Consider the following 22,607-nt stretch of genomic DNA (forward strand, 5'->3'; position numbering starts at 1 on the left):
AGCACAAGACAAATATCAATTAAAATAATTTAAAATTATTAAATAATTCGGCTCAATTTAAAACCCCAGAAATTTAAAACACCCAATTTAAAATTATTATGTTGATAGCCCGGCCTGGCGGAACAACAGGGTCTTGAGTGCACAGCGAAATACCCGGAGGTCGGAGATCTTACGCACTTCCGGGGGCAGGTTATGGTCAGGTTATCAAACCTGAATGGTCAGGTTATCAAAACAATTCCCAATTTGTCCTTTCTTCCAACACTTTCAGAGTGAAAGAGATGATTCCTCCACACCCACCACTCCCTCGAAGGACTGCAGGAGCCATGAAGGTACGGAATGAAGCTTACTCAGTAGTTCTCCTTCTGCATTTTTTTTTTCTTAAAAAAGAAAATCTTTGCCATTCTGGTCTAGTTTTTGTATCGAGAACAGACAACAGTGCAGCTGAAAGAGATTGCTCCGATGTGCCTAATTTTTCCTGTTGTGCGTAAATTATTTGCATTCCTTGTAGGAGAGCTAAGAATAGCGTCCCCGTCCGTGGTCTAGTTTCTGGGATTTCAATTAGACGTTGTTTGTTATGTCTGCTGTTTTTTATGTCCAAGTGTGTTTTTAAAACCTTAGGGGCTAGAAATGTCTTAATTTAAAAACAATAATAACAGCTGAGATTCTCTGGAAGGCAGCTTTAATGTCACATTAAGGAAACTCTTCATTTTCATATGAAATCATTTCCCCCTCCCCGCCCGATCCATGTCCTTGACAACTTTAAGAGATGTGGACTTCAAGTCAGGGGTGAAATCCAGCAGGTTCTGACAGGTTCTGGAGAACCAGTAGCGGAAATTTTGAGTAGTTCGGAGAACCGGCAAATACCACCTCTGGCTGGCCCAAGAGTGGGGTGGGATTGGAGATTTTGCAGTATCCGTCCCCCAGGAGTGGGGAGGGAATGGGGATTTTGCAATATCCTTCCCCCAGGAGTGGGGAGGGAATAGGGATTTTGCAGTATCCTTCCCCTGCCATGCCCAGCAAGCCACACCCACCAAGCCATGCCCACAGAACCGGTAGTAAAAAGAAATTGGATTTCATCACTGCTTCAAGTCCTAGAATTCCCCAGCCAGCTTGCCAATTGCTGGTTTTGATCAGTCCTGAAACCAAGATTGCCAATTCCTCAACCAGAGTTTATTCTCTCACACGCAGATAAATATGAAAGTGAGACTGAAAAGGTCACCCAATAAATCAGACGGATGCTGCAATATATAGATATAATATTTTAGAGAAGTTTTTCCACAGAATAAAAACAAAACACATTTGAAGTTCAAGATAAGAGAAAAAGGGAAAGCAAAAAAGAAAAGAGTAGTAATCTGGGATGCAGGGAACTGGGGGCTGGCAATCTCTGGGTCTCTCCTTTATCCGGAAAAATTTGCCAGCCAGAATTCACCGATGACCATGGTTCACTGCTCTATCACCATTTCGTCCCCTTCAGAAACATCTAGCTGACCATAGAATCTTACCCATAAGCCACATCCAGCATGTGCTTTTGACCTCATGCCTGTTACTCAGTCCTTGAGATAATTACCAGGCCGGGAGCTTCCAACCACATAGCTGTAAATTAAGTTCTGGCAAGCAGTCTCTGAGGCACAAAACACAATGAGCCAAATCTTCAGAAATCCAAACGGTTGTCTCCTACAACCACCACTCCCCTTTGCTTCTATTTATTCCCCAGCCAGGGAGGGACCATTCAGTGTCCACGTGTGCCTTGCTTCCTGAGTCGACTCCTTGTCCTCTGTTGTTCTCCACTCCTAACTGCTCTGTGCATACGCACATCTGGAACAGGCCCCAGCTGTTTTTCCTCCCCACTTATCTCTGCCTCCAAAGGCAGCTGCCTCTCCGCTGGCTGGGAAATGTCAGGCGGCCCTGGCTCCATCTCTGCTTCCGACATAGAGCATCCATCAGAGCCCACACTAGAAGCCAAGGGATTCTTGTTGCCGTCTGAACTTGATGGTTTTCTTGCTGACGTTCCATTACCATACTAGGTAACATCATCAGTCCTAGCCAGGTTTGGTAATGAAACGTCGGCAAGAAAAGCACCATGCTCAGAGAGCACCAAGGACCCCACCCTCATGTACCCATACTCTCTTCTGTTGGTACCCTAGAAGCTCTTTGTGTCTGGATATGCAAGGATGAGCTTGTACTAGTCTTGATGATTGGGGTGTGACAGTTCAAGCAATGGAAAACAGCAACCAAGAGTGTTCGCCAGGAGTGTACGCCACCTTCTCATGGAGAAATGATTTTTGACCACTTGAAGATTTTCCTGGCTTCTTGATTTCCTTAGGCCGTAGAAGATTATCACACACAGATCACCAGCATTGCTGCATCCATCCTAGATGAGTATCATGAGCTCTTTGGAAGGCAGGTGGTCCAAGGGCTTGTGGTTGATTCTCAGATCCTGGAAGACCAGAAATGTCAACTCAACTATGAGCTGAACACCTCGGGGAAATATTTTGCCTTTAAGGAGCAACTCAAGGTATTTCCGTCACGATGCGGATCTCTCTTTGCAAAAGTGACGTTTGATTGCAGAGGGTGGAATGACACGTTGAAGTGTCACATTTTCTCCTCATGGGACTCTTCTTTTAGCATTTCAGAAGCCCCCTGTCAGCTGCCACCTTATGCTTGCGTGTGCTTCGCTACCATGCGGGTGACAGTCTACCATGAACTCTGGAGAGGGAGGAGGGGAGGGGAGGATGCTTGGGGGAAAACGAAAGTAACTTCTGTATCTCCCCGAGATGCTGCTTCAAGGTCAACCAGCTGGGAAAGAAAAGCAGCTGCATATCAACCTATGCTTGAAGTGGCTGTTCTGAAATTATCTTGCTTGAACCTGATTGGTCATAGAGGGTGGGCAGCGATGGGAGACAGTTAAGGGAGGAAAAAGTTGTAATTAAGAATTTTGGCCCGCGATTCTCAGTTCTGGCATTGCAACCCTGCAATATACTTGGCTTCTAATCAAACTATATCTTTCTCAACAAATGGAGCCAAGGATCGTTTCTGTTTAGAGGTTTAAATGATGGCAGGTCTAACTCCCCCTTTCTTTAGATCTGTAGTGATCCACCAGGCAGTGGAATCTAACATCTCATAAATTAGTCGCTCCTTCCCTTCCGAATATATGGGTCCTTGGGATTAAGTCTATCTCATCCTTGCAGCACGCGGTTGTGAAAATTGTGCGGGAGAAGTACTTGAAGACAACCGCTTTTGAAACTCTGGACCAACTCCAAGCTTTCCTCAGTGAGTTGTACGTCTACCTGATGGATCAGATGCACGTTGCCTTGAATCAGGTGAGCTTCGGAAGAGCAAAATTCTCCCTCCTTTTACTGTTGAGTTTGTTGGGTGATCTATGTCAGGCACACCAAGGGAAGAGTAATGGGGGGGGGGGGCAAGATGGGCAAGGAGCCTGGGTGGCGCAGAGGACTAAAGTGCTGTTAAAGTAGCACTTAGCTGCCAGCTGCCTGCAATTATTGCAAGTTCAAATCTCACCAGGCTCAAGGTTGACTCAGCCTTCCATCCTTTCAAGGTAGGTAAAATGAGGACCCGGATTGTGGGGGCAATAAGCTGACTTTGTATAAAAAAGAACACCGATTAGGGGGGGCCCAAAAGCCCTACTAAGCAGGTATATACAAAAGTATGAAGGCTATTGCTTAACGTATTGTAAGCCGCCCTGAGTCTCCAGAGAAGGGCGGCATATAAATCGAACTAATAAATAAAAATAAATAAATGGTTTAATCCAGCTTTTGGCTTGCAACAGAGCGGTCTGTGTCCCACATGCTGATGGTGAAAGTTTAAGAAGACTGCCTATACAGGTACTCCTTGACTTACAGCCACAGTTGACTCCAGCATTTCTGTGGCTAAGAGTGTTGTGGCCCATCAGATTCGGACGATGAGGAGGTTCGGGAGGAACTTGGGCCAGTTCTGGAGTCTGAGGAAGGCTCTGATGGATGCTCTGCATCGGAAGTAGAGCCAGGGCTGTCCAACATTTATAATATAATATAATATAATATAATATAATATAATATAATATAATATAATATAATATAATATAATATAATATAATATAATATAATATAATATAATATAATAATATAATATAATATAATATAATATAATATAATATAATATAATATAATATAATATAATAATATTATAATATAATATAATATAATATAATATAATATAATATAATATAATATAATATAATATAATATAATATAATATAATATAAACTTTGTCATTGTATGTATATTTATTGTATATACCCATACAACAAAATTCGCTTAACATCCAAAGACCAGGTCCAACACACATAACAATCCCCAAACACACCCCACCCACCACAATTTCCCCACCCCTCAATCACCCAAACATCCACACAATTCCCCAGCCAGCAGAGAGGCAACTGCCTGGAAGCTGAGATGAGTGAGGAGGAAGAACAGCTGGGACCTGTTCCAGACGCGCAGAGCTGTTAGGAGAGGAGAACAACGGAGGACAAGGAGTCGACTTGGGAAGCAAAGCACACGTGGATGCTGAATGGCCCCTCCCTGGCTGGGGAATAAATAGAAGCAAAGGGGAGTGGTGGTTGTAGGAGACAACCATTCGGATTTCTGAAGATTTGGCTCATTGTGTTTCGTGCCTCAGAGACTGCTTGCCAGAACATGACCTGGAGGACTGAGAATCTCCATAGACTTTCAGTCATAAGTCATTTTTTCAGTGCCGCTATAACCTAAAGCCATCACTAAATGAATAGTTTGTAAGTCGAGGATGACCTCTGCTTGAATAGATATTGCCAAGTGCTGAGTTGAGCCCTCCTTTAACTGAGTGGCATGTTCATTATTCTATAAAGCCTATAAATTATTATTTATAATTTATTTATTATAATTTATCATTATTCTATAAAGCCTATTCTATAAAGCCACTCTACAAACCCTCAGTAAGACCACACCTACAATACTGCATCCAGTTTTGGTCACCACACTATAAAAAAGATGTTGAGACTCTAGAAAGAGTGCAGAGAAGAGCAACAAAGGTGATTAGGGGACTGGAGGCTAAAACATACGATGAACGGTTGCAGGAACTGGGCATGGCTAGTCTAGTGAAGAGAAGGACCAGGGGAGACATGATAGCAGTCTTCCAATATTTGAGGGGCTGCCACAGAGAGGAAGGGGTCAAGCTTTTTCCAAAGCACCCGAAGGCCAGACAAGGAATAATGGATGGAAGCTGATCAAGGAGAGATTCAACCTAGAAATGAGGAATTTTCTGACAGTGAGAGCAATCAACCAGTGGAACAGAAGCTGCCTTCGGAAGTTGTGGGAGCTTCATCACTGGAGGCTTTCAATAAGAGATTGGACTGCCATCTGTCAGAAATGGTGTAGGATCTCCTGCTTGGGTGGGGGGTTGGACTAGATGACCTACAAGGTCCCTTCCAACTCTGTTAATCTGTTATTCCCCTGCCCTGACTAGGTGCTGTCCCTCCAGACTCCAAGTCCTCCTCCTCCCGTATACACCACCTTGGAGCAGCTCCAGCTGTTTGCTCGAGAGGCCCAGGTCAACGGAGAGTACGGTTTGGCATCAACTTACTATCAGGAGGTAAGGGAACTCCTCCTCCTCCTTCTTTCCAAGCAGAACAACTTTGGAAACAATGAGTTTTCCTGATAAAGAAGAACACATGTAACTCAGGGTTGAAATGGGGGGGTCCTTGGTGCTCTGTGAGCTTGGGCGGTTTTCTTGCGGACGTTTCATGGCCCACTCTAGGTAATGCTATCAGGACTATCGTTGGGTAATGAAATGTCTGCAAGAAAGCCATCAAGCTCCCAGAGCACTTTTTTTTTTTAAGAATTGGAAGCATTCAGATGCCGTAGTCCTTTCTCTTTCAGTGGAAGGCTGGCTGGGGAATTCTGGGAGTTGAAGTCCCTGTCATGCCCGGAAGCCATATTACCTGTGTGCCTTGAGGATCCAGGCCTGCCACAATCATACCGTGGGAAGTTGGGAGAGGGGATTGCATGAGTGAAGTAGAGATAGCCATAACAAACCTTTCTAAGAGAAGTTCAAGGCCATGGGGTCCGGCAGCTGTGCAAAGAAGAAATTGGAGGATGTCTTCTGTTGGGGAAAGAACTGATTGGAGCTGGATGGATATGTGGGAGATGTGAGCAAGGTCTTGAACTTTCTTGTGGGTGTGGAAAACGTGGAAGCTTTCAGATTCGGGTTTTCCCAGCTGTGCCAATATGACATTTATTTATTTATTCATTTATTAGTCATATTTCTATGCCACCCACTCTCCGAGGACTCTGGGCGGCTTACACCAAAGACAGTATACTAAATAGCATATTGCCCCCAACAATCTGGGTCCTCATTTTACCCACCTCGGAAGGATGGAAGGCTGAGTCAACCTTGAGCCGGTGAGATTTGATCCGCTGATCTGCTGAACTAGCAGTCAGCTGAAGTAGCTGCAGTACTGCACTCTAACCACTGCGCCACCTCGGCTCATCTCTAATAAAAGTTAGCTTTGAGGAACTTCAAGCCTCGGAGTTTGATTTCGTTGGGAGTGTTACTTGGAACCCTGACAGTCCACCTATCTTAAAAGTTGCCCCAGTTGGACACCCTTGGTCTCGATAGATTCTTATTCAAGAATTCCTGGAACATACATACACTAGGGAGATGGGAAAGCTCAAATAAAGTCAAAAAACATTTTATTGTATTCGGAAGTTGATATCTTATTGAGCCATGGTGGCCCAGTGGTTAGAATGCAGTATTGCAGGCTAATTCTGCCGACTGCCAGCAGTTCGATTCTTATCGGCTCAAGATTGACTCAATCTTCCATCCTTACGAGGTGGGTAAAACGAGGACCCAGAGTGTTGGGGGACCATAGGTTTACTCTATAAACCGCTTAGAGAGGGCTGTAAAGCACTGTAAAGCAGTTTATACTGTAAGTGCTACTGCTGATTAGCTGTAGTGTCACAGTAATTAGAATGCAATATCGCAGGCAAACTCTGCCCGCTGCCAGGTGTTCAATCCTGACCAGCTCAAGGTTGACTCCGCCGTCCATCCTTCCCAATTCGGTAAAATGAGGAGCCAGATTATACAGAGGTTGACTCTGTAAACCGCTTAGAAAGAGCTGTAAAGCATTGTAAAGTGGTATATAAGTCTTAAGTGCTCTTGCTCTTGCTATTTTTGATCTTCAGATCTTTCCATTCAAACCTTTCAAACAGAATACTAACTTAGGCGATGGTCCTTCTGTCTCCAGAGGTTGTCTCGAAACCCCCAAGATATCCAGAGCTGGTTGGATTATGGAGCTTTTTGTCTGTTGACTGAAAACAACCTCAAGGCCCAGGAATGTTTCCGTGAGGCGGTCGGGCTGGATGCCAATCACCTGCCCAGGTAACACTTCTTCAAGAGTTCTGGAACCCTGGTGAGATATTAACTAGGTAGTTGCGGGGGGGATGCATATTTTTTTTATTCAGGATATGTATCAGTGGTGAAATTCAATTTTTTTTACTACCAGTTCTGTGGGCGTGGTGTGGCTTGGTGGGTGTGGCATGGGGAAGGATATTGCAAGGTCCCCACTCCAGGGGAAGGATATTGCAAAATCCCCATTCCCTCCCCACTCCAGGGGAAGGATATTGCAAAATCCCCATTCCCTCCCCACTCCAGGGGAAGGATATTGCAAAATCCCCATTCCCACGCCACTCTGGGGCCAGCCGGAGGTGGTATTTGCCGGTTCTCCAAACTACTCAAAATTCCTGCTACCGGTTCTCCAGAACCTGTCAGAACTTTCAGACAAATGGTTATCCAACCTCTTCTTAAAAACTTCCAGTGTTGGAGCACTCACAACTTCTGGAGGCAAGTTGTTCCACTGATTCATTGTTCTAGCTGTCAGGAAATTTCTCCTTAGTTCTAAATTGCTTCTCTCCTTGATGAGTTTCCACCCGTTGCTTCTTGTTCTAAAACTCTTGTGTCTGTTAACCTTTAATTGGATGAAGATGGTACAACATAGGGCAAAACATTTTCAACCAAGGCACCTCAAACGGGCTAATTGATAGAATCCAAAATCCAGGACTCGTTATGGCCTTTAAATCGGACAACTTTTAAAAACCATTTTATGACAGAAACATTACAAAGCACTTTGTGACATTTACAAAAATGTCATCGAATGTTTCCTGTGGTCAGTTCCTCATGTTGGACTGTGCTGTGCGGTTCAACGAGGGCTATTTTCAATCGCAGATATTCCGAGGAATAGCTCACTCAATTTTTGAAAAAAAAACCTTTCTAGCGAAGGCAGTACATTAGAAGCTCTGCCATTTTTTTTATTTTTTTTTATAAAAGTTTTTTTTTTAATTTTTTAGACAAACACACATACAAACATACATTATATTTTCTTTGAACAGAGTATTTGGCCGGTTCACAAATTTAAACAATGTTTAGTCATTTCAATTAAGTTTATAATTTCTATATTTCCTTTTTGCCATATGTATTCCTTATCTATTTTTTTTTAAAGAACCAATATTACCCTTCATTCTCATCTCTAATCTTAATCATAATCAAATTCAATTTTTCCCTTCTATTTATTTCCTTCCCATTGTCATCTATTTTTATATCTATCCTTACATTAGTTAGTTATGTAACATTACAGTTATTTAATATAAATTAAACTATTTTTAAAGGAATCAGATTAGGAAATCGCTCTGAAGCGATGACCCAACAGGTCACCGGGTCGTCTAGACTTCTTAAGTACATCTCGGGCATGAGTGTGGCTCACTCCCCAGTATGTATAAATAATGAAGCGGCGATGAGTGCTGATTTAGAATTAGAAGAATTCGAATTCGAATTCTTCATTGGCCAAGTCTGTAGAGATTCTCAGTCATCCAGGTCATGGTTGTCCCAAAGGTGCTTTTTCAGGAGGCAACTGGACTTTCTTGTGAAGACGTTTCGCTTCTCATCCTAGAACCGTGATGGCGAACCTATGCCATGTGTGCCACAGGTGGCACGCAAAGCCATATCTGTGGGCACGTGAGCATTGCCCGAGCTTAGCTCCAGCACGCATGTGCTCGCTGGGCAGCTGATTTTGGGCCTTCTGGGCCTACCGGAAGTCAGGAAATGGGCCATTTCCGGCCTATGGAGGGCCATGGAGAGGGTGGGGAAGGCCGTTTTCGCCGTTCCCCAGGCTCCAAGAAAGCCTCTGGAGCCTGGGGAGGGCAAAAAATGGGACTTCCGGGCCCACCAGTAATCTTTTTGCCATCGCGTGCCAAAAGCGGGAGGAGCGCAAACACGGGGGGGGGGGGCATTGAATTATGGGTGTGGGTACACATGCCTGCGACCCCCCCGCGTGACCCCACTTTTGGCACACGACAACATAAAGGTTAGCCATCAGTGTTCTAGAAGCTTCTTCAGTTCTGACAGGATAATGGGGAGTGGAAGGATTTATATTCCTTGCAGACAGCTGGTCATTTGCATCCTTTTCGAAGGTCGTTGAATACTTGGAGGTTTATCTGTGTCCTCAGGGACACCTGAGTGGTGCAAATGGTTCCTGTAATCTGCAATTTTTTCATCTGGAAATCCCTTCCTACTCCCACACCATTCCAAGGGGGTTCATCCCAAACTGCATAGCTAAAAGTCTGTAGAGATTCTCCGTCATCCAGGTCATGGTTGTCCCCAAGGTGCTTTTTCAGGAGGCAACTAGACTTTCTTATTGGCCAAGTGTGATTAGACACACAAGAAATTTGTCTCCTGTGCATAAGCTCTCAGTGTACATACAACAATAGTGATAGATTATTATCATGGTCATTGTAAATTTCAAACTGATTGGATTCTCTTTCCAAATAAATTTGCTTTAGGAGCTCTCTAAACCATGTACTATGATAGGAACAACCCCATGATGGGATGTAGAGGATTGTCCTTACAGTGGAAGGGCCTTCCTTTGATTCGTTGTTTCTTGTCTCTTCAGTGTGCTGTTGTGTGGGATCATGGCTGTGATGCTGCAGAATTATGAAGAGGCTGAAGTCTTTTTTGAAGATGCCACCTGTGTGGAGCCGAGCAGTGTCGTGGCCTGGACCATGTTAGGTACGAATCTGGCTAATTTAACCTGGAAGATTTGGAAATGTTGATTCCCAGAGTGTGGACACCATCAGTGCTCGGCACACTTTTTGCATAGTCTATAACAGTGATGGCTAAACTTTTTCTTGGCATGTGCTGAAAGTGTGCGTGCGTGCCGGCACCCATAATGCAATGTGTGCCCCTGCACATGCGCACATGATCCCCCCTGCTTTCCAGCCCCTCACACGATGAACTAAGATGAACTAAGCAATTAGTTCATCTGGCCGGTTCAAGCTTTGGAAAGTTCTGTTTGACTCTGTGCTAAGTTTGGCCTTGCCCTGCGTCTGGCAATTAGTTCTCTGGGAGCATTCCAAGGGAGATAAGGTGAGTTCTAGTCCTGCCTTAGGCATGAAAATCAGCTGAGTGACTTTGGGCCAATCCCCAGGAGATGGTGAATTCTAGTCCCGCCTTAGTCATGAAGAGCAGCTGGGTGACTTTGGGTCAGTTCTTCTCTCTCAGCCCAACCCACCCCATCAGGTTGTCATTGGGAAAACAAAAGGCAAGTACATTGTTTTGAGGTGCATAAAATAAAGGGGGTCCATCACTATTAAATAAATAAAGAGAATGATTGCTGTTTTAGGTGGATACCAAAGAACCTGATAACCCTGATGTTCCTATGCCTCCTTCAACATCACCGTAATTATTTCCTGAGGGAAATCTTCCTTTTTCTTTTCCTACCTTTCCTTTTAGGACTTTTCTATGATATCCAGGAAAACTACATTCGGGTCGAGATGGCCTTCCGTGAGGCTACCAAGCTCCAGAAGGCCCATCTGCCCAAAGAGAAACCAAGTCCTCCAAGCATAGAAGAAGTACCAGTAGCAAAGAAAAGAACGTCATACCTGGCTTCACGGGCGCAGTCCCTGGTTGGCCCAGAGGACTCTGGTAAGCTGACGATGCCCATGAGGGGCAACAGGTCACAAACTTTACCTGTCAGGGTTCCGACGGATGCCCTAATTAAATCATGAGCCTCGAGCCAAGCTTCAAAAGAAATCCATGTCTGCATGTTCCAAGGGAAGCCAACTCTGACCCCACGTAATTTACGGCCCAGACTTGACCCTGTTTCCCCGCTCCCCCCAGGGTGTGTCATCAGTCACATTCGCCAATGGAGCAATTTCGTGGGTTGTAGAGATCACTCCACTCTGGCCGCTGTGGGTAACCCTGGGAGACAGCCTTGAGAAAGTTATGTCTGGAATGTGCTTTTGTTTTTGGCTGCTGTGCTGCTTCGCCGTTTTCCCATCCCCCTTGCCTATGGCAATTCGAGAGCAGGCGAGGGATGCTTTGCGAGTTGACATTACCGTGTTCTTGAAAATTGGGGAAAGCATTACAGGTAGCCCTCAACTTAAAGCAGTTCACAACGGCACTAGAAAAAAAAGAGACTTATGACCCTTTTTCACATTTATGACCTTTGCAGCATCCCCATAGTCACGAGATTTACATTCAAAGGCTTGGCAACTGATTCCGATTTATGACGGTTGCAGTGTCCCAGAGTTGTGTGATCTCCTTTGTCGACTTTCTGACAAGCCAAGTCCATGGGGAAGCTAGATTCACTTAAAAAACGGTGTGACTAGCAATAGCACTTAGACTTACATACCGCTTCATAGTGCTTTTACAGCCCTCTCTAATCAGTTTACAGAGTCAGCCTCTTGCCCCACAACAATCTGGGACCTCATTTGACCCACCTTGGAAGGATGGAAGGCTGAGTCAACCTTGAGCCTGACATGATCGAACCTCTGGCAATCGGCAGAGTTAGACTGCAATACTGCATTCTAACCACTGCGCCACCAGGAAGGAGAAAGAGGAAGGAAGGAAGGAAGGAAGGAAGGAAGGAAGGAAGGAAGGAAGGAAGGAAGGAAGGAAGGGTGAGCAATAGTACTTAGACTTATATACCGCTTTATAGTGCTTTTCAGCCTTCCCTAAGCGGTTTACAAGTCAGCCTACTGCCCCCCCCAAACAATCTGGGTCCTCATTTGACCCCCCTCGGAAGGACGGAAGGCTGAGTCAACTTTGAGCCTGGTGAGATTCGATCTGCCAAATTGCAGCTAGCAGTCAGCTGAAGTAGCCTGCAGTACTGCAGTCTAACAACTGCGCCATCTTGGCTAACTTGACTAACTTAAGAACTACAGCGATACACTTAACAAAGGTGGCGAGAAGAGTCGTAAAATGGAGCAAACTCCATTTTACGGCTTAAAAAATTTCTCACTTAAGAACATAAATTTTGGGCGCCATTGTGGTCATAAGTCGAGGATTACCTGTATAGGAAAAAGGATCATTGGCCAAGAATGTTTACGGGAGAGCCTATTCCAAGCTGCTTCTCCCAATGTTCTCTAGCTCAGAGGTCTCCCACCATAGCAACTTTACAACTTGTGAACTTCAGTTCCCAGAATTCCTCAGCCAGCCCATGCTGAATTCTGGGACTTGAAGTCCACAAGTCATAAAGTTGCAGAAGTTGGAAACCCTTGCTCTTGGTGGACCTCCATTATGACGTTGTGTCTACAAGGAAAAACCCAGGTAAAATTAACCCTTCCTTTTTTGGCCCGTCCTCATGTTCCACTCTCCCATTTCCATTGCTAGTGGAATATAATATTTATTCTTTTTTTAGCTACATCCATCGATGGAAAACAGGGGCGGGCAAAACGTTTTGAGTTTGAGCCATTTCCACTGGAAGAATTCCTACTTTGAGTGCAGAACGGTGATTCTGAAGGCAAAAGGCTGAGTCAGTCTTTCTATTATGACCTTGAGGGCCAAATAGCTGTTTTCACATTCATGATAGAGCACTTTGTGCTTCAAACTGAGACCTTCAGATCAACGGTGGAATTCAAATTTTTTTACCACCGGTTCTGTGGCCGTGGCTTGGTGGCCGTGGCAGGGGAAGGATACTGCAAAATCTCCATTCCCACCCCACTCCTGGGGGAAGGATACTGCAAAATCTCCATTCCCTCCCCCCTCCTAGAGGAAGGATACGGCAAAATCTCCATTCTCTCCCCACTCCCGGGGGATGGATACTGCAAAATCTCCATTCCCTGCCCACTGCAAAATCTCCATTCCCACCCTACTCCTGGGGGAAGGATACTGTAAAATCTCCATTCCCACCCCACTCCAGGAGGAAGGATACTGTAAAATCTCCATTCCCACCCCACTCCAGAGGAAAGATACTACAAAATCCCCATACCCTCCCCACTCCTGGGGGAAGGATACTGCAAAATCCCCATTCCCTCCCCACTCCTGGGAGAAGGATATTGCAAAATCCCCATTCCCTCCCCACTCTGGGCCCATCCAGAGGTGGTATTTGCCAGTTCTCCGAACTACTCAAAATTTCCGCTACAGGTTCTCCAGAACTTGTCAGAACCTGCTGGATTTCATCCCTGCTTCAGATCGGGATGGCAGCTGAGACTCAAAGTCTTCTACATAGCCTCATTGCAGATTTGTAAAATGAGTGAGATATTTATTTATTTTCTGAGGTGGGCCCAAAATGTACCCAGGCCTTTCTCTGACTTGTAGATGTTTCAGTTCTTGCTCAGCTGCCAAATGCCAAATTTCTGGGTCACAACACCAGAGGAATTCAGCTATGCCTGCCAAAGTAGCCAGATGTCATCCTTTCACCTTTATCCGGGCAATTTTGAGTGCTGCAGCCTTTCTATTATTTCCATGGCAACCTCACTGCATTGACAAACAGAGTGCCTTGAGTCCATCTTAAATTTGGCATCTACACTGTAAGGTTATGGATCCATGGTTTGGATAATTAGCTTCTGTGTTACCCTGGCAACAGCAATAGCGGTTAGACTTATATACCGCTTCACAGTGCTTTTACAGCCCTCTCTAAGCGATTTACAGAGTCAGCCTCTTGCCCCCAACAATCTGAGTCCTCATTTTACCAAACTCGGAAGGATGGAAGGCTGAGTCAACCTTGAGCCGGTCAGAATCAAACTGCTGGTAGTTGGCAGAATTAGCCTGCAATACCGCATTCTAACCACCAGGGCATCTAAGACCCATTATCCTGGGACCAGAAAAAAGCAATGTGCAAAAACAAAGAGAATTATAGAATTATTATAGAATTATAGAATTATAATAGAATTATGGAACTATAGAATTATAGAATTATAGGGACAGAAGGGACCCTAACCCCATGCCCAAGGCAGAAGACAAATGGTTGTCCAGTCTATTTTTGAAAATCTCCAGCGATGAAGCACTTACAATTCCAGGAGGCGAATTGTTCCATTGATTAATTGTTCTTACCATCAAGAATTTTCTCTTTAGGAATTGGCTGATGGTGACAGTCAGTGAAGAGCTCTTACCAGAACACTGACATTCTTCTCATGGATTCCCTTGGTCAACAAACTGCGTGACCCATAAATGAACTCAGAAAGTTAACTGAATTCCTGACCAGTGTTAAACAAGTTGTAAGCTTGTTGACTGGAAGGTCGGCAGTTCGAGACCCGAGCACCGTGTGACGGAGTGAGCTCCTGTCACTTGTCTCAGCTCCTGCCCACCTAGCAGTTTGAAAGCATGCAAATGCAAGTAGATAAATAGGTACCACTTCGGTGGGAAGGTAACAGCATTCCCGTGCACCTTGCGTATAGTCATGCCGGCCACATGACCACGGAAGCCTCTTCAGACAACGGCGGCTCCCTCTGCTGGGAAACGGAGATGAACATCGCCCCCTAGAATTGGACATGACTGGCGAGAGGAAACCTTTACCTTTTACCATTTAGATTGTAGTCTAGATGGGGGACTTTCTGCTGAACATAATTCTGCTATCCAGTTAAAGAGGCTGGTCAAATCAGGCCTGCTTTTTGTGTCCTCATATAGGTTGATTTCCTTTTTATCTCCAGAAGAATCTCCAGAATCCGCAGTGAAAATCCAAGCAGAGTCTTCAGAGCCAACCAGCTCCCTTCGTGCACCCGAAGAAGATACCGTACATAAACCGTTCAAGAGATTGTCCGTTACACCCAGTAAATTTAGGATGAGCACACAGAGAGGTAGGCGGTCTTAAGGGATAGCTAAAGACAGCTCCTTATCTTTTGGAGGGCCTCTCCGTTCATCTCCCAAAGGTGCTTTTCCAAAAAGGCAAGTAGATTTTCTTGGGTTTCTTCTGCTTCTTGGATAAGAAGTGAAACATTTTCCAGGAAAAATTAAAAAAAAAAACAAGAAAGTCCAGTTGCCTTTTGGAAAAACATCTTTGAGGCAACCATGACCTGGATGATTGAGAATCTCCATAGACAGCCCTCCTTTCATCTTTCATTCAGGTTCCACCCCTGTCCATCACCTCAGTATCATGTTGCCATGCAAGGAGTTGTGTTGCATGTTGAAATTCAAGGTGGGGCCATTTAGCCAAAGCTTTCTCAAAGCCTTCTAGCCCCAGCATCAGCTGGGGTTGGGTGGGCACAGATTGGCCATAGGAGCCTTGCGGTGTTGCGCTGGAAGTCCTGCTCCTTTTGGTCTTCCCTTGCCACATCACACACACACACATATCAGGGGTGAAATTCTACCGGTTCGCTCCAGTTCAGGTGAATCTGTAGTGATAAAAACTACCAGTTCAGGCGAACCCGTAGTGATAAAAACTACGTGTTCAGACAAACCATTAGTTTAAACAAGCTGCCAGTTCAGACAAACTGGTAGTTTAAAAAAACTTCCAGTTCAAACAAATCGGTAGTTTAAAAAGCTACCGGTTCAGTCGAACCGGTATTTCCGATGATCAGCTGTGCTGCACAGTTTAGCTTCTCTAGAAAGCAGGAAATCCTGCTTTCTAACAAAGCTAAATCATGCGGCACAGCTGTTTCCCCCCTTGCTGTTCTACTTACCTAGTGAAGTCTTCTTTTTCTGTGCAAAGCGTGCGTTTGGTGTGTACTGCGCATGCACGCGCAGCATGCCTTTGGTGCATGCGTGCGCATAGCACGCTTTTGGTGCACACCGGGTATGCGCGTGCAGCAAACCAGTGGCGATCTGGGGAAGATTTCGCCACTGACACATATGCTCACACACACAAGGCCCAGAGCTTGCAAAGCAATGCCGCAAACTGTATTCGTCACTCTGATGAATGTGGCAAGAGCTTGCTGACACTGCTACACAACTTGAGGTCCAGCTGGAAACTCAATGCAAGCCTGCAAAGCAAGGTTCCAGAACTGAACTTCTATTAACCAAGCACTGGGAAACAAAGAATAATTGCTGATTCTCAGTTTCCAGATAAGGTAAGATAAAATAAGGGTGAGTTGAGGTGAGATGAGATAACATTTATTATCACTTTTTTTTCTGTGAAAACACTGGCACATTAAAAACTGAAATTCTGATGTCCATTCTCGAAAGAATATATATATATATGCTACTACCCTTTTAGGGATATGTTTACAATTACACGGGAAGAAACCCGAGATATTAACTGTACACATATATATACCTGTGAAAACTTACATATGTTGGTTATTTGGGTTTTCTCCCGCATAAAATTGAAAGTGTCTTGGCGACATTTCGACCAAGTCTCATTCGTCATCTTCAGGCTGATGTTTTCGACTTCGTGCTTCTAGGAGCAATGTTTGATCGCAGCTGTTTCTTCCTTTAACTGCCAGTGGGGGTGTGAACTGATTGGGTTGGAGCTTGGCTGTGTTCTGATTGGGTGGAGGTGTGTTCTGATTGGTTGGGGGCTTGGCTGTGCTCTGATTGGATGGGGGGTTGGTTGTGCTCTGATTGGCTGATTGCTTCTAGAAGCACGAAGCCGAAAACATCAGCCTGAAGATGACGAATGAGACTTCGTCGAAACATTGCCAAGACACTTTTACGTGGGAGAAAACCCGAATAACCAAAGACATACATATATATACATTCATACACATACATATGCGTTCTCTCTCTCTCTCTATCTATCTATCTATCAATCATTATCTATATCTACCTATCCATCCATACACACACACACATACATATACATACACAAACACACATATATTAATCACAGTTCATTTAGAATACATAGCAGAAAAAAGAATCTTGAGCATTAACAGAGTTGATACTCTATGGTACAATGCGGTTCCAGAATCTCATTGTTCTGCTTCTGATATTGTGAAGCCTCCTCCTAGAAGGTAACAAAGGAAACTGGTCATGGAGAGGATGTGTAGAGTCCCAGACAACACTCCGGACCCTGGTCAAGCATCACTTATATGCCATGACCTGGATAGAAGGAAGTGAACTTCCAATAATCTTTTCTGCCGTCTTCACCACTCTCTGCACTGCGTTCCTATCCAAAACAGTAATGCTTCCAAACCACACAATAATACAATATGACAGGATGTTTTCAATCGTCCAACCGCACTCAATGTGTAGTCCTCAATGGAACTGCATCTACATGGAGGGAAGTATGCAGTGGAGTACCCCAAGGCTCTGTTTTAGGCCCAGTACTCTTCAACATCTTCATCAATGACTTAGACGAGGGGATAGATGGGGAACTCATCAAATTTGCAGATGACACCAAACTGGCAGGAATAGCCAACACTCCAGAAGGTAGGCTCAAGATACAGAAGGATCTTGACAGACTTGAACATTGGGCGCTATCTAACAAAATGAAATTCAATGGTGAAAAAACCAAGGTTCTACATTTAGGCAAGAAAAACAAAATGCACAGGTACCGTATATGTGGTACCTTGCTCAATAGTAGTAATTGTGAGAGGGATCTTGGAGTCCTAGTGGAAAACCATTTAAATATGAGCCAGCCATGTGCAGCAGCTGCCAAAAAAGCCAACACAGTTCTAGGCTGCATAAACAGAGGGATAGAATCAAGATCACGTGAAGTGTTGATGCCACTTTATAATGCCTTGGTAAGGCCACACTTGGAATATACGGTATCCAGTTTTGGTCGCCACGATGTAAAAAAGATGTGGAGACTCTAGAAAGAGTGCAGAGAAGAGCAACCAATAACCTCCCACCGGCCAATACGCTCTCACAGAGAGGGCCTCCTCAGGGTGCCGTCAGTCAAGCAATGTCGGCTGGCGGCCCCCAGGGGGAGAGCCTTCTCTGTGGGAGCACCTGCCCTCTGGAACAAGCTACCTCCCGGAATACGGCTGATTCTGGATCTCCGCACTTTCCATAAGGCCCTGAAGACATTTTTATTTCAGCAAGCCGGCCTGGTCTGAATAGGTTTTATGGGTTAGTTTTTAATTGTATAGCTAGGGGTTTTAAATTGGGGCGACCGTTTAATTTAATTTATTTTTAATTATTTTAACTTTTATATTGTATGTTATTTTAATTCTCGGCTGTTCACCACCCTGAGTCCCTTCAGGGAGAAGGGCGGGATATAAATTTAATAAATAAATAAATAAATAAATAAATAAATAAATAAATAAATAAATAAATAAATAAATAATAAATAAATAAATAAATAAACAAACAAACAAACAAACAAACAAACCAGGGTGATGAGGGGACTGGAGGCTAAAACATATGAAGAACAGTTGCAGGAACTGGGTATGTCTAGTTTAATGAAAAGAAGGATTAGGGGAGACATGATAGCAGTCTTCCAATATCTTAGGGGCTGCCCCAAAGAAGGAGTCAAGCTATTCTCCAAAGCACCTGAGGGCAGGACAAGAAGCAATGGGTGGAAACTAATCAAGGAGAGAAGCAACTTAGAACTAAGGAGAGATTTCCTGACAGTTAGAACAATGAATCAGTGGAACAACCTGCCTCCAGAAGTTGTGAATGCTCCAACACTGGAAGTTTTAAAGAAGAGGTTGGATAACCATTTGTCTGAAGTGGTGTAGGGTTTCCTGCCTAAGCAGGAGGCTGGACTAGAAGACCTCCAAGGTCCCTTCCAACTCTGTTATTCTAAGTCCCTCTAGAGAAAGTGGTAAGGACAGGGGAAGGAAGATGTGCTCTTCTCATGCGACACAGAAAATGCAGACGCTGTTATGCCCACTTCACCAGAGTCTCACCGTTGAGCGACCAAGCTGACCTGCTATGTTGGCATTTCCCTCAAACTCCTTGCTCTTTCGGTTTCATTTCAGAAATTTCCAAACCTGCGGCAGTTGCATTTGAACCAGACCTGAGCCTGGTCATACAACAACCCCAGCAAACCACCTCTATTTTCATGGAAACAATAAAATTCCTCTTGGATGTCAATGCCCTTCAGGTGAGTGCAGGGTCACCCGAGGCTGGAGGAGACCAGGAAAATGTTTAGGCGCATTGATTTAGGGCCCAGGGGTGTCAAACTGGCAGCTCGTGGGCCAAATGTGTCACGCACAGGCCAGGCCCATCCCAGTTCTGCGAAAGGAAAAAAACGTCGCAAGACATCATGTGACGGCAACGTGACGTGGCGAGTTTGACACCCGTGATTTAGGCAATGCCAAGAATACATCCATCCTTTGGGGTAACAGCCAACCCTTCCTTTTTCTGCCACAGAAGCAGAGAGGGCAGGATTAAGGTCACACAAATTTGTTTTGTGATGTCTTTGTGAGAGGGCGGGGGTGATTTGAGAGAGACTGACATAGTGAGCAGGAATGCTTTTATTATTCCTTTATTTAATTCATTGATTTATTATTATTGAGTATTATTCGGAATTAGTATTCGAGGTAGTCCTGGATTTACGACCACACTTGATCCCAACATGTCTGTTGCTGAGGGAAACATTTGTTAAGTGAGTTTTGGCCCCATTTTTTCTTGCCACTTTCAACCCTAAATTGAAGACTTCCTGTAGTTCTGTGAAAATCGGACTTACATATTTCTCTCCACTCACTTACCTGCACTTCGTTGAGCAATTTCAACCAGATGTTCACCAGAGGTTCACAGATGACTTACTGGAAAGAAATACTGTGGGGGGGTAAGACACCCCTAACACCCATCGGGATGTGCGTTCTGTTAAGATACAACCTGTTGTGCCTTAAAATGGCTTCTACTGTACAGCACAGTGGAGTTGCCATGGTAACGACTTCACAGTACTCCATAAGGGGGCTCCCTCTTGGTGCGGACAATACGTACATACGAGAAAAGAACTACAACGTCCAAATGATCATGGATCAGCTAGCAAAACAACAAGGTGGTATCATCTTACTTGACGCTTTTGGGTGCACAGGGGAAACATTTCTAAGTAATTTAATTCTTGCCAAAATCAGGGCTCAGGGTGAAGTTGCTCTTCCTGTCTAATACAGGATTGGGATAAATAAATACACGGGCAATGCTGGGTTATCAGCTAGTATATACCATATTTTTCAGAGTATAAGACGCACCTTTTTCCCCCCTAAAAGGGGGTGAAAATTTAGGTGCGTCTTATACACCGAATGTAGCCCCACCCGCCCACTGGCCCCCCATCCTTTGGCCTCTGCCTCCTAACAATTTAGCTCCTTGCAGCAAGCAGTAAGAAGAAACAGCTCGTTTCAGCTTCAGCACAGCCTAATTAGCACAAGTTGATTGGATGGGCCTCCCAACTCTCAGTTGTTTTGCTTGGGCTTTTGCTTGCTGCAAGGAGCTAAATTGCTGGAGCAGATTTTTTTTTCTTCTTGTGCTAATCAAGCTATGCTGAAAACGAAAATTAAAGTAAAGCAGGCTGTTTGCTGTTTGCTGCAAGGAAGCAAAATTGCTGGGAGGCAGAGGCAGATTTCTTTTTCTTGTTTTCCTCACCAAAAAAGGTAGGTAGGTGTGTCTTATAGTCCGGTGCGTCTTACACTCCGAAAAATATGGTATATATGTATGTGTGTGTGTGTATCATTATGTTTGTATTTCGAGCACCCAGAACCTGGATATGATTTTTCAACATGATTGTTGGGCCAGGCAGTGATCTTTCTAAATTACATCGCTGATTGCCATTACTTCTCGAATATCACCCTTTTCCTTTCTCTCAGCTTAATTCCCTTTCATCTCTGAAAGCCTTTCCCCAGCAGTGAAACTTGCTAGAACCGAGAGCTTGCTGTGTAGCCAGAAAAAAGCTGCCACCGCACTGATCTATTGTCCTGAATCTCTCCGCTTGTCTTCTCGGCTCTGTCGCGGGGCTCAGCAAAATCACCGTCTGGTGTTCAGACAGAGTGAAGGCATCCTGGGGGCAGGCAGCGGATGCCTCAAGCTGTTTTATGACACTAATGAAACAAAGAAGACTTACATCCAGTTTTGGTCAGCACATTACAAAAATGATGTTAAGACCTTGGAAAAAACAGTGCAGAAAAGAGCAACTAAGATGATTAAAAGCCCCGGTGACGAAAACATATGAAGAACGGTTGCAGGATCTGGGTATGGCTAGTCTAGAGGAAGGAAGGACTAGGAGAGGACATGATAGCAGTATTCCAGCATTTGAGGGGCTGCTACAAAGAGGAGGGGGGAGTCAACTTTTTCCCCCAAAGGATGTGTAACAGTAACAGTTGGGAGGGACCTTGGAGGTCATCTAGTCCAGCAGTCACCAACTGGTGGTCCGTGGACCACTGGTGGTCCGTAAGAACATTTTGGTGGTCCCCAGAAAAATTATTTCCATTTTTTATATTGCACTAAATCAGGGGTCCTCAAACTACGCCCCCTGGGCCGGATACATGCAATGAACATTTGTGCTGCTGCAGAGAGTCTCCCCCTTCGGGTCTTTTTGTGTGGGTTGGAGGGGGGCAAAAATTCCAATTTGGTGTCTGCTTCAGCCTCCTGGTGTGGGGCTTTGGGCAAAGGCTGGAGGGAAGCACCGCTGGTGATGAAGAGCTGGAGGGCCTTGTTCCAGTGGGACTGCATCATGGCCTGGAACTGGCTGACCATCTCAGCGCGCTGAGCCTCCAAGCACCAGTATCTGGCCTTGCACTCCTGCAGGTCTTCCCTCTGCATGGAAAGCCTATGCTCCTAGTCCTCAATGAGGTGTTTTGCACTCCCGCAGGTCTTCCCTCTGCTTGGGAAGCCTATGCTCCTAGTCCTCAATTAGGTGCTTCTGCTGAGCCTCCTTTTCGGTCAGATCCAATTTGAACTGAGCCAGCTGTTTTGCCAACTCTTTCTCATGGTGGCTGCTTAACTCCAGCAACTGCTTTCCGTTGGGGCCCTAAGGAGCCCAGGCGGGCAGGTGAGGAGTAGTGAGTAGAGGCTGGCAAGGTGCCCCTCGATGTGAGTGACATTGAGTTGGCCACGCCCACCCAGTCACATGACCACCTTGCCACGCCCACCCAGCCAGTCATTAGGCAGATCATATTAGTGGTCCGTGGGATTTAAAATTATGAATTTAGTGGTCCCTGAGGTCCAAAAGGTTGGTGACTCATGAGGAGACCTGTACTAGGGATTTGAACCGCCGAACTGCCGACCTTTCTGATCGACAAGCTGAAGTGTCTTAGCCACTGAGCCACCTAGTCAGGTATCTAGTGCAGCATCCTTCCATTCCCCAGCCATCCAATCAGAGCTAAAGAAGCTTCTTGGGTGTCTTCCAAGAAAGACAAGAAACTTCTGTTGCCTCCTAAAAAAAACACATGGTTTGAGACAACCATGACCTAGATGATGGAGAATCTCCATAGACATTTATTTTTCAAAGCACCAGAAGGCAAGACAAAAAAAAAAAAAAA

At 44.9% G+C, this 22,607-nt stretch overlaps 1 protein-coding gene across 1 annotated transcript in view; it reads left to right on the forward strand.

The window, feature by feature from the left end:
- The window catches only part of CFAP70 (cilia and flagella associated protein 70), a 45,128-nt gene that overhangs the window by 10,823 nt on the left and 11,698 nt on the right, over positions 1-22,607 (forward strand). Inside the window, exons 9-17 of the mRNA XM_070955062.1 lie at positions 269-329; positions 2,324-2,515; positions 3,189-3,320; positions 5,497-5,622; positions 7,277-7,410; positions 9,974-10,089; positions 10,813-11,004; positions 14,952-15,098; positions 19,107-19,231. Of these exons, the coding sequence (XP_070811163.1) occupies positions 269-329; positions 2,324-2,515; positions 3,189-3,320; positions 5,497-5,622; positions 7,277-7,410; positions 9,974-10,089; positions 10,813-11,004; positions 14,952-15,098; positions 19,107-19,231 (1,225 nt within the window). The remainder of the gene's footprint in view (positions 1-268; positions 330-2,323; positions 2,516-3,188; positions 3,321-5,496; positions 5,623-7,276; positions 7,411-9,973; positions 10,090-10,812; positions 11,005-14,951; positions 15,099-19,106; positions 19,232-22,607) is intronic.

The sequence above is a fragment of the Pituophis catenifer genome, unplaced genomic scaffold, assembly GCF_029215685.1.
Source record: "Pituophis catenifer annectens isolate HBS135680 unplaced genomic scaffold, rPitCat1.0.hap2 SCAF_16, whole genome shotgun sequence".
Lineage (NCBI taxonomy): Eukaryota > Metazoa > Chordata > Lepidosauria > Squamata > Colubridae > Pituophis > Pituophis catenifer.